General features: G+C 36.3%; 1 protein-coding gene across 2 annotated transcripts in view; it reads left to right on the top strand.

Moving 5' to 3' along the window:
* LOC118006474 (FYN-binding protein 1-like) overlaps positions 1–20,523 on the top strand; it is a 150,522-nt gene extending 129,999 nt beyond the window's left edge. For both annotated transcript variants that reach the window (XM_034999143.1, XM_034999141.1), the window contains 7 exons: positions 1,028–1,053; positions 3,487–3,553; positions 6,062–6,152; positions 7,356–7,518; positions 16,522–16,555; positions 18,840–18,871; positions 19,661–20,523. In XM_034999143.1, coding sequence (XP_034855034.1) covers positions 1,028–1,053; positions 3,487–3,553; positions 6,062–6,152; positions 7,356–7,518; positions 16,522–16,555; positions 18,840–18,871; positions 19,661–19,683 — 436 coding nt within the window. In that variant the 3' untranslated portion in view covers positions 19,684–20,523. The remainder of the gene's footprint in view (positions 1–1,027; positions 1,054–3,486; positions 3,554–6,061; positions 6,153–7,355; positions 7,519–16,521; positions 16,556–18,839; positions 18,872–19,660) is intronic.
* The last annotated feature ends 6,894 nt before the right edge of the window (positions 20,524–27,417 follow it).

The following is a 27,417-nucleotide window of genomic DNA, read 5'->3' as shown; positions in this document are numbered from 1 at the left end:
ATTAGCTTGCCAGAAATAAAGGACACAATTTGCAATTTCTTTTCTCTAAATACAGTATTTAAAGTCTTTGTAACTCAGTAGATTCTCATCCTTCACTAAAGTCTTTATAAAATGTTAAGTCCACATAGAATTCCTCATTTTAAGTCTTTTGTGAGACCTAAAACCAACACTTAGTAAGCAAGACACTCAAAATTGTAAGTAAACATAACAAATCCTCTTTTTTCTTAACAAATCCTCTCTTGATGCACCATTATTCAAATGCAGACCTTACTTAGAAATAAAGGCAGAGATTATTTTTCCTGTTCCAATTGCACACATCCTAATTTTGATTTTCAATCATTTGAACCAATGACCTCTCGCACTTTAGCGTAACTGTGCACCATTCTTCTAGTGATGTGTGCTTGTGTGTGTGCTTGAAGTTCAGAAAGTAATAAAAGCAAAGGTCCTTTTCTGTTGCAACTAAATGCCACCCAATCCTGATTTCAGATCACTTCTATTAATAAGCTCTCCCTCCCCAGTTTCAGTGGATATTCCTCTCTTATTCACCATTCTCCTGTTTGGGAAAACATGGTCATACAAAGAATCCTATGACCTTTGTTCATTTCAGCCCTCTATTTCTACTCTTTAAGTCAAATAAAAAGTTTTGACCTGAGCTATGCCAGAATGACTTCAAAACATTGAGTCCATTTAATTTACTCTGATTTGATAATATGCCCAAACCTCATAGAACAAATCTGAAAATATTGGTCCAATGGCTATGGGCAAAATAAACCACTGAATGCCTTGACTTTTGACTTTTTTGGCCACCATTGGAGTTCAAAAAAAAAAAAAAGTCTTGTGAAATTCCAGATTGATGGGCAGAAACTGAGGTTCAGTGGAGAAATGGAGATGAGAAAGGAATGACCATCAACAGAATTAGCCTTCACAAGGCTCCAGGCTTACTTCTTCATGTCTCTCCTAAATAAAAGGGCTCAATTTCTGTGTTTATATTGGTCTGATTATAATTGTGTTCTCATTTTCTTTCTAGTTTCCCTTCTCCTCCTAAACAATCAGGTAAGTAATAAAAACTGATTATATATTTTATATCTCATTTCTTGCGATGGGGTAGTGGGAAAGCATTGGATATAGTCATGGTATCTGGACTGAAGTCCTGACTCTGAAAATAGTAACTTGTGTAACCTTGTCAAGCAACTTCTCCTTGGGGGGCCACAGCTTCTCAACAGTTAAATAGTGGGAACAGGAAAATTTTTAATATTGATGGTTTTTAAAGATTTTATTTATTCATTTGTCAGAGAGAGAGAGAGAGCACAAGCAGGGGGAGCTGTAGGCAGAGGGAGAGGGAGAAGAAGGCTTCCCGCGGAGCAGGGAGCCCAATGCCGGACTCGATCCCAGGACCCTGGGATCATGACCTGAGCAGAAAGCAGACGCTTACTGGACTGAGCCACCCAGTGTCCCTAATATTGATGGTTTTTAAAATGTTCACCCCATCATAGGGGTCACTATGGAGAAAGGAAGGAGTGGACAGGGATGGACACCAATATTTCTCATGTCTCCTCTACCCCAATTCAGTCAAGCCTGATATATTGGGCTTATGCATAAGGATTTCTAAAAATGTACCAAATTATATGACACCAAGTCTCTTCTAAATCTAAATTTCTTTGATTTTTTTGAATGTATAATTTATATTGTTTTTGGAAAACTTTCCACTGCTAAATGTGAAACCGTTTCTTCTTCGAACAATTTTGATCAGCTTATTTTTTTTTATCCCTGCTGAAATAGACCTTTCAAAGATTCTTCTTAAACTGACTTTGAACAAAATAAAATGTCTCACAGGAATATTCAGAGGTTTTCAAAAAGTTTGTCTGGATTTATAAATAAGTTGAAAGAGAAAACTAAACACACAGATCATCTATTCTTCCAGACTGTTTATCTGATCTCGTTTTCAGTTATCAGTTTGAAAATACATAAGGCACTAATTCAAATTAATCAATAACTGATGATGAGTTTATATCTTAATCTATAATTTTCAAAAAGTATTCAAGAAATTTAGCTCCACAGAGGGTAAGTATAAAGTGAAACAAATGTGATCAGTTAAGTAAAAAAAAATTGGGTTTTTTTTGTTTTAATTTTGGTTTGTTCTCAAGTGTGTTTTAAGTACATGTGTATGGAATAGTAATTTTTCCCATTTTGGAAACCAATGATATGTCATATTTTTTATAATAATAATTATGGATTCTTCACATAGCTGTGAAATTAATTACCTGAGTGGGAGGAGAATGCACACACACAGACACGTATGTATGTAATATAAATACAGTATATGTGGGGTGCCTGGGTGGCTCAGTCGTTAAGCATCTGCCTTCGGCTCAGGTCATGATCCCAGGGTCCTGGGATCGAGCCCCGCATCGGGCTCCCTGCTCTGCAGGAAGCCTGCTTCTCACTCTTCTACTCCCCTTGCTTGTGTTCCCTCTCTCGCTGTGTCTCTCTGTCAAATAAAAATAAAATCTTTAAGAAAATATATAGTATATATATGTACTCTATACATATATACAGAGAGAGAGAGGAATTCTTAAAGGAAATTAAATCCTTGCCGCTAACAGAGAGCATCTAAACTTTCTATGATAATCGTTCCTTAAAACATTTGTACTCTCTTCAGCTCATCTCTTCAGCTTAATTTGCTGTGGAGCAACTTAATAGGTGCAGAGAGGGCGCAATCCTCCTGACTTTATTAACAAGAGGTCTAGATGAAAGAAAAGTATCTACGGATTAGAAAAGCCATTGACCCAGTTAAGGGCATGGCCACTTTCCCACCAACACTGGTTTTCAATACCTGCTGGTATGGACCAGACATGTCTTATTAATAGGAATATTCTTTCCATTTTAAGGTGGTACCACACCTAATACTACTATAAGTTAAAAATCAGTGAGGGACAGATCAGTGACTAAAAGAGAATGATAGATAGGTAGAAAGATAGATAGATAGATAGATAGATAGATAGATAGATAGATAGATAGATAGATAGACAGACATAGACAAAGACACAGACATATAAATAATGTATATTATCATAGCATCCCAAATCCCCTAAGAATCAATCTCTACAGCCTATTGCCAATGGCCAGTAATGTTGATTTGTTTGTCAGCAATCTACTAATCCTGCCATTCATCACATGCGTGGATCTGCAAATAATCTCAGTCACTGTTTGGGGAGATTTATCCTGATAATGCTAGTTACAGTCACGGTCTCTGGTTTTTTGTTTTTGTTTTTGTTTTTTTTTGAGGGAAATTTAACAGAGATATCCAAGGAGAGAAAAACCTCTCCCCTTCAAGGAACAGACAATGCTTCCAGGAGAAATGTATAGAGACTCCAGGAAAACTGATTTTGTTGTCCTCAAAACAATCTTTATATTAAAAACATCATCGGATGCTCATATCAAAATTCAAACTAAAAGTGTCTCAACATTTGATACTTTGCCTTTTGTTAGACATGGGAGATGAAGTTTATGATGATGTGGATGCCTCTGATTTCCCTGCTCCACCAGCAGAGCTGAGGTAAGTAAAATGTTCTCATTTTGAGATGAAAATCCGACTGCTTAAGAAAATTCAACTAGAATAAAACCCCAAAGGCATGTACATCTACTGTGTTTGATCCTGTTTACTCTGTCCTCTCTCTGATCTCAGCTCTAAAGTTTCTGCTAGGTTTGTGGGTGGAAGACCCTGATCCCCCTCCTCCGCTGCCCCCTCCCCAGGGTATTTTGCTCCTGATTATTCTCTGCCTGGTGACTCACTGATGTCTACATTCATTTATCCCTTCATGTACTCATTCACTGGGAAAATATTTGAGAGTCTGATCACAAGTGATCTCACTGATTCATCTCCTCCCTTTATTTTTACCCTTTTCCCAAAAGCTTTTTTGTCTTGAACACACTTCTTAGTTTATATCTCACCCCTCACCTACCTTCTTCAAATCTCTTCTGTCCTCCACAAGATTTTTTCCTTTTATGGGGAAAAAAAAAAAGATGATTTGTGTTTTCAAAGGACTTTGCCATATCTCTTTTTCACAAAAGCATCAGATTCTCAAAGGTTCCATTCAAATTAAAAAAAAAAAGTTAGGGGTGAATAGTGACATTCTTCAGCTCACCTAAGGTTTCAATTTAATTTTAGGATAAAACTGTATGAAAAAATGTTAAGATCAGTTAGTACAAAAGGAGTACCATTTGAAACCTCTTTTGAAATAGAAAATAACATGGCAAGATGCTTTTTTATATTCCAATAAACATGTGAGATGAGCTGATACATACGGTGTATAAAAGCAAGAATACCTCTGTAGCTTTCTCAGGAAAAAAGGTGAATAAAAAGATCTTGAGCTTGATTAGTTAAAGGATGAAAGTGACACAAATGGGAGACAATATGCAGCGTCTTCTGAGCAATACTGCAAAAATGCATGAGTGTTTATTTATTTAGTATTTATTTTTTACCAACACTGTTAAGTTAATTTTACTGAACAAGAGAAAGTATCAAGATCAAAGAAACTGAAGAGAGAATATGCTATCATTTCTATGTCAGGATCAAGTTCTATAGGCACAACAAACAAGAAAGATGAAAAGAGAATCCTTCTTTTTTCTGAAAAGAAAATCTAATCTTCAGTAATATGTTAGGTTTGAAAATTCCTCACCACTGGGAAGTCACTTCTATCCCTGACATTTTTTAATGCATTTTTCTGTTTTATATTACTGTAAAAATGTCACCACGTTCCATTAAACAGCTCTCTAGGAACCCAGTTACACACTGGACCTTTTCTTCAAGTAGAATAAACCCCGGCTGATTAAACTTTATGTGATATGTACCATTTTCTTTGCTGCTGCTTATTTTCAGAGTTTAAGACTATTTTATGTTCTCTAACATAATATTCTATTTTAAACTAAAACTAAACTTCAATAAGTTATTTTCAAAGGGAGCTCATGGGCCATTTTTAACATGCATGTATATCCTGATAGTTCCAAAGTGCTAATTTGGGACTGCAAATCCACTACTGACCAGAGCACCGTAACAAAGCAGATACTGAGGCAGGATGCAGAACCCAAGGCAGGACACTGTGCTAATTCATTTCACAGTAAATGAACTAAATTCTGAGATTCAAAGCTTAGGAATCAAACATTTTAAATATATCAGTTACAAACAAAACTTTATTGTAGGTAATCTAGATAAAAATTAAAATCAGTGTTTAGAACTTTTCATTATTCACAAAAAAATCTGATTTTTAAAATTCCCTCCTTCAGAGATTCCCAGCCTTTCCCTAACATCCACAGTGAACCCTAGCAAATGTTCCTCAGCCTTGATTGCAAATTAGTATTACCTGGGGAGCTTTAAAACATATATGTCAGTATCTAGACCCCACTCAGTCTAATTAATTAGAATGTATTTAATTTAATTAGAATTTCTAGAAATTAGACAAAGGCATTGGTACTTTTTTAAAACTTCCCAGATGATCCTGTATGTGGCTGGGCTGAAGAATCACTATCATAGGCTTATTCTTATGACAATTCGCATCAGTCTAGTTGGTATCTATGAGATAAAATGTTACTCTGGCTCCATTTTAAGTAGATATGAAAACCTGACACATAGATAAACTTTTCAAGCCATAAAAATCAATTTTTAAAAAAATGTTCTTTTTCATAAAGCGTTTTCTGTGATATTGGCCAAGCCACTTAATTATCTAGGAAGGTTTGAAAAAATACAGAGAGTTCGACAATAGGTGGGTTGAATCATATGAAACCTCTGATACGTAACCACGTTCACACTATACCTCAGTAATTTTATATGGTTCACCATAATAGATAATCACTTCCATTTTAACCATAATCTGTATTATTTTGAAGAATCTCTTTTGTGTTATGAAATATTATCACTTATTACAATGAATGTACTAGATTTCTAAGAAAAGGAATTAATTAAAAACAAAATTCAACAAAATTGTAATGTTATGGATGAAGTCTCTATTGTATGCTGTTCTTTTTAAACTAAGCTAAATGTTGTTTTATGTGTGTTCTGCCATCTTAGTCAAGGAGCCAAGGCTAAGACAGAAGAAAAAGACCCCAAGAAGCTAAAAAAGCAGGAAAAAGAAGAGAAAGACTTCAGGAAAAAGTTTAAAGTATGTCATATTTAGATATCAAAGTTCAAAGCGTAATGAAAAAACCAATGATTTTTAAGTACCAAAATGCACGTATTAAAAGTGTAATTATCGGGCGCCTGGGTGGCTCAGTTGGTTAAGCGACCGCCTTCGGCTCAGGTCATGATCCTGGAGTCCCGGGATCGAGTCCCACATCGGGCTCCCTGCTCGGCAGGGAGTCTGCTTCTCCCTCTGATCCTCCCCCATCTCATGCTCTCTCTCTCTGTCTCATTCTCTCTCTCAAATAAATAAATAAAATCTTTAAAAAAAAAAGTGTAATTATCAGTATCAGTTATCCATCCTAACTCCTTTATTTTCTATATAATTTTCTTTACATTTGAATTTATTCCTTTAACAAATTAAGCAAATTCTCATACATGCACAATACATATACTGCAATAATCATTTAAATTCAGCTGTTCTTTGAACTTTAATAATAAGATAATATAAAAATAGAATGGATAAAAAAGATTATATGTATATACACACACACACAAATACATATACATACACTGGAATATTATTCAGCCACGAAAAAGAAGGAAATCCTGCCATTTGTGACAACATGGATAGCCCGTAAGGGTCATTGCTGAGTGAAGTAAGTCAAACAGGGGAAGATGAATATTCTATAATATCACTTAAAAAAGCCAAACTCACAGAAACAAAGTAAAATGATAGTTACCAAAGGCTGGGGTGGGGTACATGGAGGAGATGTTAGTCAGAGGTACAAACTTTCAGTTATAAGATGAATAAGCTTTAGGGGTCTAATGTACAGCATGGTCATTATCCTTAAGAATACTGTATTATATACTTGATAGTTGTAAAGAGAGTAAATCTTATATGTTCTCACCACAAAAAAGAAGTGGAAATTATGTGAGGTGTTAGAGGTGTTAGCTAAAGATATGATGGTAATCATTTTGTAATATATGAGTACATCAAATCAACACATGTACACCTTTAACCTAAAAGATGTTTTTAATTTTAAAAATAGTGATTATATTAGGTTGGTGAGATTATGAGTGGTTTTTCCCTCAAAAATTTTTCTTTAATGTTTTTACATTATTTTTTTAAAACAAGGAACTATTTATTTAGCAAAGGCTTTCTTAGTACATCTGTCAATAAATGGATTAGTTTAATAATACACATCAATCAATAATAAAAATGTTTTTCTTTATTTTTTTCCAGTATGATGGTGAAATTAGAGTCCTGTATTCGACCAAAGTTGCACCCTCCTTAACTTCTAAAAGGTGGGGCACCAGAGATCTGCAGGTGAAGCCTGGTGAATCTCTTGAAGTTATACAAAGCACTGATGATACAAAAGTTCTTTGCAGAAATGAGGAAGGAAAATGTAAGTCACTGCTTACTTTCATCGATACAGCACTCCAGGATTTAATAATCAAACATGTTTTCCTGATCATTAACTTCATTTTGTCTGTGCTTTCTGAATTGTGGAATACATTAAGAAACTAGAGATCTTGCTGTGCTGAAATTGATGTATTTTATTTGAATCCTTTTTCATTTCCCACCTGCTGTATTTGGCACTGTGGTGCCAAGGTAATACCAAATCAGTACTTCTCAAATGCGGCCCCACAGACCACCAGCATCAGAAAACCCTTTGTGTATTAAAATCACGGTTGCCTGGATCCGCCCTTGATCCACTATGAGTTCTGGGGAGTCAGATGGAATCTGGGATCGTCACTCCTTCCCTAGCTTATTCTCAGGTACACGAGAGTGAGAAGCGGTGTGCTGAAGGAGTGAGTGGCTCTTGTTCTGGCCTGGTTTTGAAATCATATAGCACATGGCACATCTAGAATTTCCAGTCTTCCTACCTTGCACACTTACTTGTTTTCATTTCCTGTTTGGACACACTTCATACGACATAGTATTCCAAATGAATATAAGAGAGTCCCTTGTCTTCTTTCCACTTTATGGGCTATTGAAACTGATGGAGGGAAATGTTTTTGTGACATTTGAAAAGGAAGCTTATTTCACTTAAAGTCCAGGGAAGAGTAATTCAAGATTATGCTTCCTGTATTTATTTTTTAATTTAATTTAATTTCAATATAATTCCAGTGTAGTTAACGTGCAGTGTTTCATTAGTTCCAGGAGCAAAATATAATGAGTGAGCACTCCCATACATCACCCAGCACTGATCACAAGTGCACGCCTTCATACAGCATCGTATTCCACATGAATACAAGAGAGTCCCTGTCTTCTTTGACTTTATCGGCTATTAAAACCGACAGATGGAAATGTTCTTGTCAAATTTTAACAAGAAGCTTATTTTATTTAAAGTCCAGGGAAGAGCCATTCAAAATTATGTGTCCTATATTTAAAAGCAAAGAGTCAGTGTGGCTGCCCCCATCAGCTTGGTTAGTCTGTGTGGAAAACATGAACTCTGAGTCGAATTTTAATGACAGGAAGGTGACTCAGGGACAGGAAGTGAAATGGGAGTTTTAAGAATAAAACCGGTGACTCAAGGTTGGGGAAATGGATCTAAAGTTATCATGGAGGAGGTGTGGTTGGCTTTTAAAAGGAGAAAATGAAATGTGGGTACAAAGGATAAAAGACACGGGTAGTGTAGTAGTAAGCCTCAAAGGTCACTGGAGATAATGTGTAAACAGTGCTCCAGGAGACGAAGAAAGCCCTCATTCAGACTAGCATTTGTGAGGATGTACCCCAAGGAATAGCTTTACATGCAGAAAAACTCTATGTGTTAAAAGGTCATCAAAAATATTAAAAAGTTTAAAAATTCAGAAAGTGTTAAATAGGTTATGATTATTATACCAGATTGAATATTTACACGATGACTATGATAATAATGTGAGGAAATTCTCACGACACAATAGTAAGAGAAATACGAAGCCTGCTTAATGTGGGATTGGATTTACAGCCAGGTTAAAAAATTATGTAAATAAGAGAAACTAAGCTACGCTGCTAATAGAGGCTGATTGAGGTGAGGAGCTAAATGAACCTGTTTTCTTTCCTCCACGTTCCAAATTATATTACATTTTTTACAAGAGAGAATTGTCCTAGTACCCTTGTCCTGTGGCCCTTTCTCCGGCACACAAGCTTCAGACCGATCTTGCCCTGCTGTCCTGAGATTCTTGTCTTTCACAACAAAGCCCATCTAAAGCCATGCTCTTCAACTCCAAAGTGCACACCCATCGCATGGGGATCTTGTCAAAAATGTTAATTCTAATTCAGTAGGTCTGAGGTGAGGTGTAACATTCCGCGTTTTACTGAGCCACCAGGGGATGGATGCTGCTGGCCCATGGAACATACTCTCGAGTAACAAGGGTATAAATGGCTTCATCAACAACCTGTATGGAGATAGATGAGCAGGAGGATGCAGCACCAGAAACGGAAATTTGGAGGAGACCCTTATCTTTCTAGGAGCCAGTAGACCTTAAGAATGAGAAAAACAGTAATTACTCAGGGATGATTCTGTAATCTGCTATCATTTCCTATTTGGACATTAACAATTCTGAATACTGTTATGAATACTGGAGGGCTCCTGCCCTCTTAAAATCTATCACCGGTTAAAAATGAGAAGGGCGAACATTATGTAAAATGCTGATAGATCACAAGCAATGGCTCCATGTAACTTTTATCAGTTTTTTCCTGGCACAGTACCAATGCACTTTACAAGTCCCAAGCTCCCTGATAACTAATTCAAGTCTTAGGTGGTTTGGGGTCCATCTCAAACAGAATGGAAACCTGATGATTCTATCAGTAGGGCTTGTATACCTGATGTTGTTTATTTAAAGACTTTCTTTGGACTCTGGACTTCGTCTTAGCTTCTCCATTTAGGGGTGATTCTGGGAATCACTTATGAGCAAGTGGAAAAGGAGACAGGAAAGGAAAGGCAGTCAATAAAACCTTGTAATGGAAAAAGTTGCCACTTAGATAATTGGAGCTTATACCCGTTGAGAACTCAGAGAGGCAGTGTTATCACAGCCAATGGGAAACAAATTGGGGTATTGATACATCAACTCCTGTCCATGTGGAGTTGAAGCCTCCTCCTGGGCAGGTGGCGAGCCATTCGGGATACCAAGCAAGCTGACAAAGAGCTCTGGAAGCCAGAGAAAAGTGATCAGTTAAAAAAAAAAAAATTGCTGGGCGCCTGGGTGGCTCAGTTGGTTAAGCGACTGCCTTCGGCTCAGGTCATGATCCTGGAGTCCCGGGATCGAGTCCCGCATCGGGCTCCCTGCTCAGTGCGGAGTCTGCTTCTCCCTCTGACCCTCCCCCCTCTCATGCTCTCTCTCTCTATCTCATTCTCTCTCTCAAATAAATAAATAAAATCTTTTTAAAAAAATTGCTAGTGCTGTCCTTTGGAAGTTGGGTGAGCCAAAAGGCACTGACATGGTAGCGGGGGAAGGTCTATGGGAAGGCCACCCGGAGCATCTGCTGTTGCCTTTCATGTTAAGCTTTATTCCAAAATATAATGATCCTATCCACTTAATTTCAATTTTATTTTGCCAAATCTCCTGCTTTTCTTAACTTTTCTAAACCTCCTGCTTATTCCTTCCTTGAACTGGATCCTTGGCATTCTTAATTTCCCTAATCTCTGATCCATCACTCATGTAACTTCTATAGGATTTGGGAGAATTGTTGTGTAGATTTAACCCTCTCTCATCAGATTATTGCAATAGCCTTTCAAATGATATGTCTACCTTACCCTTACTCTCAGCCAATCCACCTGCCACACTGTTACTCAAATACCATTTTTTAAAAAAACAAAAGCATCTCTACGCTAGTACATAAAACCCTGTAGATCTAGCCTCAACCCCATCTACTATTTCCCATCTGCAACTGCCACTCCAAAAATATATACTACTGACTTGTCATTCCCTGAATAAATTATGCTATTTCATCCTTCTATGCTGTTTTATTCTACGTCCAGTGCCCATAATTGTCTACTAAAAACAATCCAGTTGTCATCTAAAATTGGAAGCACATCCACTCCTTACTCCTCAGTCACCCATCACAGTTTCTCTCTCCCCGGCCCCACCATGCTACTGCTTTTGTCCCTGGAATTGTCCTTCCTATTTTATCAATCTATTACTCGTATTAGACTCTGAGCTTGAGAGTAACTTCACGGAAATGTTCTCAACATTGTGCTGCCGATACATCCTGCGGTGCTTGGCACCTTTTTCGGGGCTTACTGAATTGAATGTAAGAATTTGGAAATTGCAGGGCGCCTGAGTGGCTCAGTTGGTTAAGCGACTGCCTTCAGCTCAGGTCATGATCCTGGAGTCCCTGGATCGAGTCCCGCATCGGGCTCCCTGCTCGGCGGGGAGCCTGCTTCTCCCTCTGACCCTCCTCCCTCTCATGTGCTCTCTCTCTCTCATTCTCTCTGTCTCAAATAAATAAATAAAATCTTTAAAAAAAAAAAAAGAATTTGGAAATTGCAGTTGGAGAACCAGATGAAAGTCTGACATATAGACACGCACAGGAAGAAGTCTGCAGAATAGTTTAACTTGTTAGAAGACAGAAGTTTTCTTAGTCCTAGTGATGTGGCTTGCTTGTTGTGTATCATTTAGGAGCCTTTAAATGTTTCATTTCCTCATTTCTACATCTGCTTAGCTGTAAAGGCATTTGCAGTCCAAAACCATGGTAACCTTAACATTTTCCTTACTTTCCATTCCTTAATCCATCAAAGAAAAGCAAGCATAGCTTACTTAAACTTAATTTGTAATGGTAGGAAATTAGAGGCAAAAGCATTAACAATAATTTCTTCCCATTGTGGAGTTGAGTATAAGCCACCATTACAAGCATTCTCACATTTGATCAATTCACCCCCTGGCTTGTGGAAACACATATCGCAGAGGCGTTGAGATCTTAACTATGTATTTCTGGCACATCCCCAGATGTTTAGAATTTCTTGCTAATATTTGAGCGTATTCCACAACTCGATGTCTCATAAGCTGTGGGTTTCCCCACCTCCTGTCACTGGAGCAAAATTTTCTACAATAAGTGTGGAAGGAAACATGAACTGAATTATTTGTGATTAAAATGTACTCATTTTCTTCAGGCATCAAGGAAAGGGAATTTCAAAGATTGGATTTTCTCAAATCCAATTAATCATTTCTCTGCTTAAATAATTTTGTTTTCAATTTTAAAACAGCATATGCTCACTGAAGAAAATTTTTTAAATTCAGAAACTTTAAAAGTCCTCTGATTTGAAGCCCTAGGAAGGAGAAAGAGACAGAGAGAAAGAAGACAAAGAGAGAGAACATTTCTATAATACTAGGCTAATAATTTATATTTAGTCTTCTACACTGTGTTTTGTTTTTTTCTTTCTGTTATATTATGAGCAGGTTCCCTTGAAGTCAGGCATTGTTCCACTTGTGTGGGTAAATCTGTGCAACATGATTTTATTGTTTTTAACCTGCATGAGGCCAAATTGAGTAAATTGAACTTGATTTCTGGACTTGCTCATGACAGATGAAATAATAAAGAAATAACAAAAGTTGTCATTTTTATTAAGCAAGAAATTTGAAAATATTAGAATGAAGATATTTTCAATTTTTCCAAAGCAATTTTGTGTTTCCTTCATAATTTTGTATTCATGACACCCTTCTTAAAGGTGAATCAGTCCTGAGAACTGGCTCGTATGGGGGATGGGTGTTACTTTCTGAATTAGCTTTATCCCACCACATATTTCAAAACACTTGTTTCAAGCCTCTGTGCCCTGCTGTATGAATATGAAGTTTCCAAATAATAATTTCATATTAGTTTCCAAATAAAACTTTCAATTTCATATTCAATGATAATTCATGTGAGAATCCCTGGTGGGCCAGCACCCACAGTAAACATGGTGCCCATTCTACATGGCATGGAGCCACGATGACTTTTTTGCTTCTTTCATTTGTACTTCTCATTAATATGCCTTATGACGGATGTACATGGAACACTGAAGCAAAGAGATCATTTTTCTACTGCAAAAATAATTATTTCTAGGAACTATAATGGAAAGATGATATAAAATATAAAAATTCATGGTGGGTCACTTTTTTCAACACTGTCATGAATCAATCATGCTTTTAATAGAATGAGGTTTTAGAGATTTTTAAAGGTACCAGACAGCGAAATCTATGCTGTATTAAAAAGTCATTAACACTGTAAAAATGCTATAGAATAGTAATTTTATAGCTAATGAGCCCCAAATTATCACATCATTTCAGGAAACTAAAATAGAGCAGTACAGTACCATCCCACACTGCATCTCCTTGATACATTTTCTTAAGCAATATTCATCATCATTCACATTTATGTAGCTCATCCACAAAAGCAACATCTATAGCAGAGCATCCAACAAAAGGGAAAGCCATTCCTTAGAGCTCCGGAATAGGCAAGATACAGGAGGAAATATAGGCATTTGAGAATCTAAAATATATTTTTTATAATTAATTTTGTGAAGACAGGCTATTAAGCTGTATATCATGAGTTATTAACCTTGCTCATGTAAAGGACTACTTAATGCTTAATTACTATAGACGGTACTTAATCCAGGTCCACACAATTTTAGCATAGATGAATTTTCTCTTTTTTTTTTAAGATTTTATTTATTTATTTGACAGAGAGAGAGAGCACAAGCAGGGGGACCAGCAGGGAGGGGGAGAGGGAGAAGCAGGCTCCCTGCTGAGCAGGAAGGCCGATGCGGGACTCGATCCCAGGACGCTGGGATCATGACCTGAGCCGAAGGCAAACGTTTAACAGGCTGAGCCACCCAGGCGCCTCTAGCATAGATGAGTTTTCAAAAGATTACTTAAAAGCAAAGGAAAATAAACACTGTTGATTGCCAAAAATGATGTTTATATTCTCTTTGTTTTGTTCTTTATTTCTTTAAATCTTCTAAAGATTTTTTAAAAAACAAGAATATATATATATTTTTTAAAGATTTTATTTATTTATTTGAGACAGAGAGAATGAGAGAGAGAGAGAGCACATGAGAGGGGGGAGGGTCAGAGGGAGAAGCAGACTCCCTGCCGAGCAGGGAGCCCGATGCGGGACTTGATCCTGGGACTCCAGGATCATGACCTGAGCCGAAGGCAGTCGCTCAACCAACTGAGCCACCCAGGCGCCCAAAAAAAACAAGAATATATTGATGCTGGAGTTAAGTCCAGTCTCTGGCAATAGCTTTAATTTCTTATATACTTCTCTAATTTTTTATCTTCTAATTTTAATTCAGACACATTACAAAGCCTGAACAGCTCACAGAGATTTCCTTCACTGTCAAAAGCTTCAACTCATCTACGTCATTACTTTTAAATTATTAATTTAAACATGAATATCTCATGGGAACACTTATTATTGTATTCTTTTATTTCCCAGTTTGTTTTAAGAAAAAATATTCAAAAGAAAAGAAGAGCCACCAATTTTAACTAATGGAAACAAAAAAAGTTTGGACTATTACTGTCTATAGAGATGTGTTCACATTTTATTTTAGCTCTAAACATCAGCGCAGGTAAAGACAGGCTTCAGTTATTGGGACCATGACAAGAAATCCACAGTTTGTTCTAAAAACTTGTTATCTGTATAGATTTTTCTCTTTTGAGAGACACACGTAGAATTAAATTTCTTAGAGACGAGCTTATCCCCTTTTAAAAATTAGGTTAAATTATGATACATACCTTAAATTTTTTAGAAGTCTGTTAACATGAAATGAATAAAAGAACTGTGAAATCAAAGGCAACCAAGGGTATTAATTTTTAGATGTTCTTACATTAATAATTTTTGCTACTGCTTTAACTGAAATAAAAAAGGAAGGTATAACGAGGTCTAATTTTTCAGAGTCTGAGAAAAATATTACATTGTTGTGCTTTTATCATTTTGACACATGCTTCATTATTACCATACTACAGGAATTCAAAGATAACTTTGATTCTTCCTTTTCCAAATAGGATTTTAAAAAGTTTTCATTAAAAAATGGTGAATTTCTTGATAAAATATTTCAGTGGAGTTTTTTTTTACCCTGGAATATTTCAGGGGAAAGTTTGTTTTCTTAAGTTTCAATCTATAGTTTCATTTGTATGATCCCACTTTTTAAAAAAAATGTTTTTGCATGTTAAATCAATGGCAATATAACATCAGTATGTTTAAGTAAGTTTATTATCATTTGTATTAATCTTTGCCTACGAGCTTCCTGGTTTATAATTTTTTACACATTTAGTCTAATAAAAATTAGATCTAAAGTGGACCAAGACCAATAGATTGGCTCTGAAGGAATTTAGAGGCTGTATTGACAAGGCAATGAATGCTACTAATCTCAAACATACAGTAGTGTTTAGGTACTAACACAAAACTAATGATTCCGAAGATTAGTAATATTCATTAAATGTCAGCAGAAATTTTCTCAAGAAAAATAGTCTGAATTTTTTCTTAGGATTATTGTGCACAATAGAGGCAAAGATAACCTTTACTTTTTTGCATAAAATATGGTCTATTTCCTATTTAATAGGGGAATCCCTAGAATGCCTGGTATGTGTTCTTCTAATAATGACTTGTTTCATGAAAGATGAAAGTGCACATGTTGACACTCTGTCAAATGGCAAAAGCAGTATGGAAGACCTTCCACACTGAACGTGAGAATTATTTTGAGACCGTTTAGAATGCATACTCCCCCAAGTAATCACAAGATTGCTGATCTGAAAGGGGAGTTGAAAACAGTTTTGACTCTGTTCAATATAATAGAATTTTAAAAGTTAAGGCTTTGATCTGGTGGTATTTGAAATACCTACCTACGAACTACTTTTGTATTTAGAGAAACTATAAATTCTCCCTAGGACTGGGTCTCATGGATAACACCATGAAGAAATAGAGTAAAATTTGGTAGAGCCTTGTGCTAGGACCTGCAGCAGCTTGGAGAAGGTAATTTGTTTCTCTTTAAGGGGAAAGGTTGTAAATGGAGGAAAAGAGACATGTAGGAGACAGTGAAAAAAATAGAGAGAAAAGGAGAAGAAAAGAAGGGGGGAAAAGTGGACACGAATAAGTAAAATAGGTCCGAGCCCCTGAGTGGTTCATTCGGTTGAGCGTCTGCCTTCGGCTCAGGTCATGATCCCAGGGTCCTGGGATCCAGCCCGGCGTCTGGCTCCCTGCTCAGTGGGGAGTCTGTTTCTCCTTTTCCCTCTGTCCTCTGGCTTGTGCTCTCTCTATCCCAAATAAATAAATAAAATCTTTAAAAAAGAAAAATAGGTCATATTTGGAAATAGAATTATTCAGTATATCACATTATATCATATCATATTACATTAAATATTCAATTCTATTTCACTTTCTTAAAAGAAACAGTAAAGATTATTAGATTCTGTACTATTAATAAAATTTATTTTCTTTTTTTTCATAGATGGTTATGTCCTTCGGAGTTACTTGGTAGACAAGTAAGTTCATTTTCTTCTACTACTATGCTTGCAAAAAGAATGCTATGCTTTTCTTTAAGAAAGATTGCTAATAACATCTAAATAATATAATCTACTAAACTGTCATAAATAAATTTTAAAACAATATGCTATCCTAATGTCAATACCAATGTCATTATGTACCCATAATAAAGTTAAGGTTTTCCTAAAGTGTCACTCTTTTAAATAGACAAAAACCCTTCTCGTTCATGAATATACAGTTCATAGTTATAAACATTCATTGAAGACAGATGTGGCAAACATTGGAGACAGGGGAAAACCACTAACACTTTCATTAATATTTTGCCTTTCATTACTCATTATTGCAGTTGGTGGAATTGAATTAATCAGGGGCCAATTAGTGTCTACACAGTAGGTGCTAATGTCACCTGTTAGTAATTTGGCCGCCATTTGAGGGCTTTTCTTTACTAGGCAGAGTAGAGCATTAAGTTGCCTTTTTGGAAGCATGCCAGAAAAAAGATAGTCGTCAATGATTCTTCTATTTTTATGAATAAGACATTGTCACGGTCTGGTACTAGTGTTCTATGAGAGTCCCACTCAAACGCTGTAAGATTCTGTTCCAAGTATATCAGTGCAAGAAGTGAACTCCGTTATCAGGTCATATGCCAACATAAAGATTTACAAAATTCTGCATAATAAAAAAATCAAGGAAGATTCACAAACTGTATCCATAAACAACCTGACACCAATCAGAAAGAGACAACTCAATGCTAGTGCTTTGTCAGCAAACTAGTAAAGAGTCAAATAAAAATAATCATAATACTTTTCTTTTTCTCAGACCATTAATCACAATGGTAGGCAAGGCACTTTTTTATTTTTCTATTTTCTATGAAAGATAAAATTTCAGGGAAAGAATACGTGGCTTCATCAGTGATTATTACAGGGTGATGGAGAGAGAATTTAGAAAGTATACTCTAAGTAATTATTGGTTGACTATCTATTGACGTGAATACTTAATAAATGTGTATTGAATGAATGATAGCAAGATCTATCCTCTTTGCATTTGTACCAGATCTCCAGTAGCCAACCCTCCCTTAATCTCAGAGAAAGGATCCAAACAGAAGACATAGGCAGCTCACAACATCTGCCGTAGTTGGCAGCAACTTGGAGGGCCTGCTGTTGCTTCCATGATGAAAGCAGACATAGTACTGGAACCAAAAGTGGGTCTGGTCAAGGCGACAGTCACCTTACACTAGTCACTGAACTTTGAGACTGTAATCTACATTTCAAGGCCATATTCGCCATTTATAAAATTTCTATTTTAATTACTTGTATGTCATTCTCTCCTCCATTAGATTATAAGCTTCTTAAAATCAAAGCTTGTGTCTTACTCATGATTATATCTCCTCGTACATCGGAGGGACTCGGTGGGTAAGGTGTGGAGAGCAGAATATTTTACAAAGATTCAGGACCAAGTACAACCAAAATGTGTAAAAGTAGCCGGAGCTATTATTATGCATGCAGCCTATAACCATAAACATTTTTAGAATTACATAAGAATCACCACACTAACCATATCTTGGCTACTCATTTTGAAACTAATATTTATGTATTTTATAATTAATATTTAGAAATTTTAATTAGAAACATGTAAAAATAATGCACCCATTTCTTATGCCAAATATTATTCTATTTCTTTTTTAATATTATTCTATTTCATTCAACATTTGAAGTTCAAGTGAAAGTATAAATCTGATTATTAACAAATACAAAGAATCCATTAGGGGAGCACCTGGCTGGCTCAGTCAGAGGACAATGTGACTCTTGATCTCCGGTCCTGAGTTCAAGCCCCATGTGGGGTATAGACATTACTTAAAAAAAAAAAAAAAGCCTCCATTAGGGCCCCAAGTGGAGTATTGTGCCATGATTTTTCAGTTTGTTCAGTTCAATAAGCACTTCTTACAACATACAGCTCTGTCCTAGGCTCACGGTTGGATCTAAAGGTGAATAAAGCATGGTGTATGCTCTTGAGGCATGTTTCCACTATTCCATATGTCTATGATATGGAATAAGTTGTGGGTTTTTTGGTTACTTTAGAATAGAACAGAGAATTAGGTTAAACCAATAAAAGATGATGCAGATGAGCATGAAATTTCTTCCCACTTATAAATTCACATTTAACTTCTCACCTTTAAATGCTTAATTGTGTCCCATAAAATCATATTACTAACTTTTTAATCTAAATATTGCCTTAATGTTAAGAAGATATTTTCTTTAAAATAAAAATTTTTTTCTACATTTACAGTGATGGAGAGATCTATGATGATATTGCTGATGGTAAGTCTCACATGGCACCCACCACCGAAAACAATTAACAGTGAATTTACTGCTCTTACAAATACTAAAAATAGCTTGCTGGATTAATTAGAACTTTCCAATCTGATCAGAATTTGAATCACTTGAAAATGTTAGGAAAGGTAAATGCTCTGGTATAATTTAAGAAAATTATTTTTGCACATGACTGGAAATCAAGGAAGAATCTTATTTATTTTCTTTGAAAACAGAAGTATGAAAATAGTGAATTTTTCATTATACCATTAATCTTAATACGAATTACTTTCATCCACAAAAATATGTATACTTGACCAATTAGTAGGTACTTATTTCATAACCTATAATACTCACTAGTATTCTTTCAGCATCACATATTTACAAATTATAATCTAAAAAATTAATCTCATCTGAAATGGCACATAGAGTTACTCATGTGGCCTTTTAGTTTCCTTTTAAAATTATGGTTCTTATTCATATTTAATATCTTCAATCTCATTTAGGATAACTACCAAAAAGTATGTTTAATTAAGTGCCAGATAAAATAATCTTGAGTCTCATTTTGATAAAGAATAAATCTGTCTAGAAACTTCATTAGAATTAAATACTGAGCAATGAAAGTTAAATACATATATGGTCTTCCATGTAACTACTTTTTCACAAAGTGAGCCAATTCTACATTTTTTTTTTAATCCTAAACTGGGAGAGTGTGAATCACCCACGTTTCTAACCTTGGAACACTTAGAAGCTATGTGTTTTGTATAACTCTATTGAAATTTGTATTTTTTTTTTCAGGTTGCATCTATGACAATGACTAGGTCTCGGTCTTGTTCATTCTGTTATGTACATTTGATGCCAAAACGAAGTCTGAGTTTTAATGGACATGTGATTGGATATCATAGAAAATGAATGCACACAACTACTTGTTACCATTTGTTATACAATTCTGATTATCTTTATGAAGTTTTGAAACTTTGGACTTAGAAAGTGATCATAACATCTTGGAAGACTGCATCGAAGAGATGTAAGAATTACTAAATATTCCATTTCTGCCTCAGCTGCAGTTATGAAGGCGCTTCTTTTAGACCATCAGTAGACAGCATCCCCTCCCTAAAAAGAAAAAAAAAAATGAGAAGAAATGACTGTGTTGTCTAAAGAAATATGAGGAGGAAGAATAAAGAAATAAGGGGAGCCTGGGTGGCTCAGTCGTTAAGCGTCTGCCTTCGGCTCGGGTCATGATCCCATAGTCCTGGGATCGAGCCCCACATCGGGCTCCCTGCTCGGCGGGAAGCCTGCTTCTCCCTCTCCACTCCCCCTGCTTGTGTTCCCTCTCTCACTGTCTCTCTCTCTGTCAAAAGATAAATTAAAAAAAATAAAAGGAAGAAAATACTAAAACATTCTATAAGAAGGAAAACTATTTTCTGAACCTCTAATTATGATTGTATCTTATATTCTTTATTCAAATTATCTATCTTTAAAGGGGCACAACTGTCTCCTCTCTTGCTGGTGGGATCAATGTTTTAAAAATTACATTGGTAGCCGAACTTGTGTATAAAGATTGTCCCTGTTTGTTAATTGTGAATATATGTTAAGTATTTGATAAGAATGTATGCATTTGGTGTGCACACTTAAGATTGAAACTGTAGAAGAGTCAAAAATCAGTTTTCTTTTTGCAGATTCTTCCGCTAACAGTTTAATCATGTGCTCTGTTTAAAGTACTGTTGGAACTAGAGTAGATAAGAATGAGGATTACCCTAAAATTATGAAGAATGGAAGATGGACTTTGAAATTAATTAGGCTTTTATGGCACCTCTTTACTATGAAGACTCTTTTGAAGGTTTTTGCTCTTCAGTTACTTCTGTGGAAGTAACTTTTTTTTAACCACTTTACTGGAAAGTTGGCCTAATTGTTTGGACTAGAATGTTTCCTACTCATACATACTCTTTCCCAAAGCAACTCCAAACAAAATGTGAAGCATTTGGATTCCAAATGCTAAGAACACTAAAGACCATGATACAAAAAGCAAAACCCTAACACCCAAGAAAATGGCATGTTAGGTAATTTTTTCACAACTTCAAGAATAGTCTAATCCTAAAGCCGGCTCTGCTGCTAATGAACCATGATGTGATATTGGGTAACCTCCCAGTTTCCTCATCTGCAAATTACAGGATTAGACAAAATCAGTTTTTCCCAACATTTTTATGACCAGTTACCTCAAACTTCTACAATCCTTCCCCCAACCCCAAATCCCATATTTCAGAAACCTTTGTGTATCTTTAAAACTCATTGATTAAATAATGATTAATGCATTTTCCATATTTTAATATTGCAAAGGCCCATTGGAGCTTCTGAAGAGTGGCCCACGGAATTGAAATCATTTCAAATCATTGTAACCTCAGCCTTCATATGGGTAAAGTGTGATTTCCATTTGGTGTGTTAAAATTTGAAAGTAGATCGTCAAAAAAAAAAAAAGAAAGAAAGAAAAGAAACCATCAACCTTTATTGCTCAATTTATAGAGTCTGGAAGTCTAAGCCCCCACATTAGAAACCAATGATGTCAAAGTCCCCCTCCAATTATGAAATACTTTGATGTCTACTTTTTGATAGGCTAAGCCAATAAATGCTAATATGATGAAATTATTTTAATAGATAAATTACATGGTTCAAAAGTATTTTTGATTTTGTTAAACTTGGTAGCAAATATACATAATACACTGACAGTATATCTCCAGTTATTACTTCCTGATTGAGAAAAACATAAATTCAATACACTATCAGTTTTTAAAATTCCAAATTAAACCAAGAGAATATTTTAGAGTTTTGGGCTATACACCAAGAAACAGACACAGACATGCGTACAAAAGATTTATGTAATAGATAATCATCTTAATATAAAAGACATATTTGACATATTAATTTTAATATACTAAATATTATTTCTGTTATAGTTTTATGTATGGAATTTTGTCACATGAGAAGAGCTACAAATAAATAATACCTTCAGCAGATAACTTCGCCTCCTACTTCATCAAGAAATTGAGGTCATCAAACTTTCTCTCCCATAATTTGGTCCCACATCTGCAGAGTCTTTCTCTAAGCCCAATCTTACCTGTTTTTGCTTCAGCCTCAGAGGATGGAGTACTTCCTGTTCAAGACTGAACCTTCCATTAGTGTCCCTCATGCTTTTCTTCCTATTTTGAATGAAATTGAAATAACCAAGCACAATTCCCTTCAACTTCCAACAACGTTTAACCTTAACCCATGTTCAGACATTGTCCCAAGGAATAAGATGTCACTCCTCAAAGCCATTACCTTTATCCAAGTTCTTCTTCTTTCTTTCTCTGAAATCTTCTTCCTTCACAATTAACTAATTCTCTCTCACACACGAACACACACACAAAGTCCCTGCCCAACTTTTCCCCCATTCCCTTCTTCTCTTCCTTTTTTTTTTAACTTCTTCCATTGTGCAGATTCCCTCCTCTAGGCTTACAACATACTGAAGTTCTTCTCATTCAAAAAACAACAGAAAGCCTTGCCTTGAATCCAAACATCCCTCAAACTACAACCCATTTCTATCTTCTATCTTCCTTTTCTCATTCCATTGTCTTAAAACGGTAGGGTGCATTTGGCATGAGGAGAATACTACACCTCACAGACCCCCAACTATGGGAAGCTTAACTCAGCAAAGGTCCTGCCTTCTACACCTTCTACACTCTGAATCCTGTTTCCACAGTTATGCCAACACCAGGCTTCCTAGAGACTGCTCCTAGCCAATGACTAAGCACGGCAGTCCTTTTCCTGAAAGATACAGAAGACCTCAGGTGGCAGGCTGTGGTTTGAAGACTCCCCGACTGCCTTGCCAAAACTTCCTTACCTTGCATAGTACTCTGAGATGTTTATTCCCAACATTCCTCGCCACCCCCTCTACATTAGGGTCAGACTCTCTGATGGGCTCCTCCAACCTTCCCTGACTCTCTCCCCATTTCCTCTCACACATACATTCTTCCATTTTTTTGTAATGTCAGCCATTTATCATGGGAAATAAATCAGATGAAGCACAGACCACACTATAGCTCTCCAACTTGCCAATAATGAGGAACCTTTTCATGGGGGTGAGTGATGGACAAACCTCATTTACTATCTAGGACAGCCAGATTGCATTTCTGTTAGAAGCACCAAATGCCCTTGAGAGGTCTAGGAGGAATGTAATCATAAAAAACTAAGGCTGCTTGCTGCACACGAACTCCTCAGCACCTGATGGGATGCAAATGCCATGACCTGGAATAGAAATTTAAAGTCAAATTATGGTTTGGGATTTGCCCAGCTGAGAATAATATTCAATAGCTGATACAGGCTATTTATTGGCAGACAGGTTCTTACTACCAAAGAAGAAGACAGAAATACCGTCTATGACCACCTTCTTATATCAGTTCTTAGAAACAGATCTTTGAAATGATGTAATATTTTTCAAAAACTTCAATTAAGTTCATGAAGAATTTTATTCAGGCATGTAAATTATCTCTTCCTTTTCAAACTCATGATCTTACACAGGCCGTCAGATACGGAAGCTTGACTCTTCATCACCTCTGTAGGAGCGGTATTGAAAGTAAAACTTTTTAAGGTAGGGTGAAATTGAGGTTATTGTTCTTTAGTTAACATGATATGCTTGTTAGAGCTTCACCCTATATGGTAGAAGCTGTGTTAAGAAAAGCACTGAAATGCTGTTGCCACCCACATGCCTCAGGGGACGAGAGGTTTGTGTTTTTTGTGTGTTTTTTGTGGTTTTTTTGTTTTTGTTTGCTTTGTTTTGGTTTTGGTTTCTTGTCTTTAATATGTATAGATCTAAAAGAGGTGCAGTAAGCTATCATGGTTACTAACCTCCAAGATCTAAATAAATGTACAGGTCTAGAAAACCAAAACCACAAGGTATTAAAAGTTTTTGTGAATTTGTCTAGAAGAAAAACAATAGAAAAATCTCTCCTAATGGTAACATAACTGCAGAAATAGACATACTCAGAAGGTATCTTAGGTTGGGTCCTCCAGAAGCTGAGCTTGAGACTAGAATTCTTGTGTGAGGGATTTGTTGAGGGGGCTCTGCAGGAAAAAAAAAAAACAAAAACAAAAAACCTGTAAGAATGAGGAAGCGGATAGCACAGGGGTAGAAGTTGGGCAAAGATGTGTATCTAGCTGCAGCCTATGCTTAGCCTGATTTCAGAAGAAAGAATTGGAACAAGAGGGGCTCCATTGAATTACCCCATTCCCCCGAGGGCACATGATGTGATGAGCGCTGGGTGTTATATGCAACTGATGAATTATTGAACTCTTATATCTGGAACTTATGATGTACTATATGTTTGCTAATTGAATTTATATTTTAAAAAAAAAAGATTGAATCAGAAAGAAAGGAAATGATCAGTTGAGGACTAAATCTGGTAACTGAAAATTATCCTAAGATTCTGTTGAGACAAAATTTTGGACTAAGGGACAAACATTTCTATTTTAAAATGTTTATAAAACAAGAGTCATCACTATTGGGGCGGGGGGGGGGGGGAAGAAGGGCTCCATTGAGTCAGCTGTCCTGAGGCAAGGGAGCTGGGCTTGTATCTCCCCATCAGCAGTCACTGGTTACCGGAGGCTTCCTCTCCCAACCTCAATCTCCTATGTGTCTGTGTCTGTGGGCAACACTGCCTCTTGGGCTGAGAGACATTCTCTGAAGTAAGGTGCAGCTGTGAGTTTCAGCAACCAATTCTTACAGCAGCTGAGGGTTGGGTGCACCTGCCTGTAAAAGTTACCAGGGGTAGATCAGAAGTAAATTTCCCGCAGAAATAGTGGGCTTTCTCATCAAATAGGAAGGGACATAAAAGCGTGTATTTTATGGACCAAACACTAAAGCTGGCCTTCTCCGCATCATTAAGGGGTTGCCCCGGCTTGTCAAGGTCCTGTCAACGTCCTGAATCATTTCAGTGGCAATGTCACCTAAAGTCACCAATCGTACACTGGTAAGTATGTTGAGAGGCGGTTGAAAGATGAATGTTCATTATAAGTCTATTTATTACTATTCTATGTATCTCACTTGTTTATTCAAAAGGTAAAATCATCCAATCTCAGTATTGGAATCAATTCCTTATACGTGCTGCATTTTCACTGTCATGCCCACCATCTGTTAGCATTTATTGAGTGCTTACTGTCTTCTAGACACTGTGCTGAGTGCTATGAGCCTTGTCCTATTTAAACCTTATAGCAACCCTATCAAGTCAGGCTCAGAGGAAATGAGACTTAGATGTGACATATGCTTTGCCCAAGTTTCATGAACATGCTCAAGATCTTGTTATTGTGATATCCTGTCTTCCATGTGTATGATACACACTTCTCCCCACTCCTAAATAATGATAATGATAATTGTTAGTGAGATACAAAGAAACCAGGATTTAGGAAAATTGTTGGCTCTTTTTCATTATGATGCAGACGACAAGCAGAAATGTTAGTGTTGAATAAGGTACAGAACCCAGTTTCAAGAGAGAGACTTGTAAGACTAATATATATATTTAATTAATGTTAAATTTAGAGAATATGAGCTGTGAAGTCTATCATAACTTCAGGGAAAAAATGGTAACAACGTATTGTGACTGACCCTTTAACTAACATACCAGAATTTACATATTCAGAGTAGTATCAACCTTCAAACTAGTAAATTATAAGGCTCCACCCTTATTTCATTGGTTTGTATTAGATAAGATTTATTATTATGCCAGAAAAGGAGGAATTCCACTTTCAAATTGCCTTTAGTACTTAGGAAAAATTTATTTGTAATATCTTTGTTATCAAAAGATCATAAATGTTTATCCTTTGAAAATGGATTCAATTTTTACAAACAGCCTAAAACCATTTAGAACCTCATCTGGTGTATAAGGTGGGTGAACAAACAGGGCAATGCTCTGTGAAATTGAGTTATGACCATAAGTTAATGACAGTTTTGTGCTCATCATAAATTCCCCCTCACCTTTCTTAGTCTCTAAAGATAAACTTTAGTGAATGTTTTATTTTTCAGTTTATAATATTAACATAAAAGCTTTGTATTTTCCTTCAGTCACCTTTCAAACATTAATTTTCTCATTAAATAAAATACTATGAGTACATTAAAAGATCCCTGTGTATGTCATCACAGTTTTACTCCTTCCTTCCCTCCTCCTCAGAGAAAACCAGTACCTGATTTTGGTGTTTCTCATTCCTTTGTATTTCTTTATATTTCCCTTACATATGTATATATCTTTTAAAATGTTTCAATTACTAAAAAAAAAAAAAAGTTTCAATTACTAATTTTTTATATCTTAGTCGTATGTGCTTTTCTGCAACCTGCTTTTGTCACTTCTCATTATGTTTGGGAAAGGTGTAGCGAGCATTCTATTACTAAAGAAGCCGCAGATATTTCTGTTTTTCTACTAAAGTCATGTTAGGGGGCGCCTGGGTGGCTCAGTTAGTTAAGCAGTTAAGCGGTTAAGCATCTGCCTTGGCTCAGGTCCTGATTCCAGCTCAGCAGGGAGTCTGCTTTTCCCTCTCCCTCTGCTCCTCCTCCCACTCACGTGCTCTCTCTCTCAAGTAAATAAAAAGATAAAATCTTAAAAAAAAAAAAAAAGTCATGTTAGTTTGCTCCCAACTTCTGCTATCGTAAACAATGTTACTATGGACATTCATGTTGGAATTTCCCCAGGTGTATGAGGGTTTCTCTATGACATATGCCCAGGATTGGAACTGCTAAATGGTAGAATACCCACATCCTCCCCTTGAATAGGTATTGCCCAATGTTTTTTGTGTCTTACTTAAGAAACTCTTAGCTTTACCGGCTCATGAAGATATCCTATATTTCCTTCCAAGAGTTTTAAAGTTTTGCTTTCACTTTATTTATTTTTTTTATTTTATTATGTTGTGTTAATCACCATACATGACATCATTAGTTTTTGATGTAGTGTTCCATGATTCATTGTTTGCGTATAACACCCAGTGCTCCATTCAACACGTGTCCTCCTTAATACCCATCACCGGGCTAACCCATCCCCCACCCCCCTCCCCTCTAGACCTTCAGTTTGTTTCTCAGAGTCCATAGTCTCTCATGGTTCGTCTCCCCCTCCAATTTCCTCCCCTTCATTTTTCCCTTCCTACTATCTTTTTTTTTAAAACATATAATGTATTCTTTGTTTCAGAGGTACAGGTCTGTGATTCAACAGTCTTATACAATTCACAGCGCTCACCATAGCACATACCCTCCCCAATGTCTATCACCCAGCCACCCCATCCCTCCCACCCCACCCCCCACTCCAGCAACCCTCAGTTTGGTTCCTGAGTTTAAGAGTTCCTCCTATCAGTGAGATCATATGATACATGTCTTTCTCTGATTGACTTATTTCGCTCAGCATATTTAAATTCTTTGAACCCATCTGGAAATAACAGTCTTTTTTTTCTCCTCAGAGAAGCAGTTCCTCCAAGCCATTTTTTTGACAGGGCTAACCCTCTCCACAATATGCAAAGCCAACTGTGTATCAGATCCCGAGGTTCCA

The sequence above is a fragment of the Mirounga leonina genome, unplaced genomic scaffold, assembly GCF_011800145.1.
Source record: "Mirounga leonina isolate KUSES-001 unplaced genomic scaffold, KU_Mleo_1.0 Mir_97, whole genome shotgun sequence".
NCBI classification, from domain to species: Eukaryota; Metazoa; Chordata; class Mammalia; order Carnivora; family Phocidae; genus Mirounga; species Mirounga leonina.
The sequence above is the reverse complement of the archived record's forward strand: the minus strand, read 5'-3'. Positions and strand labels throughout refer to the sequence as shown.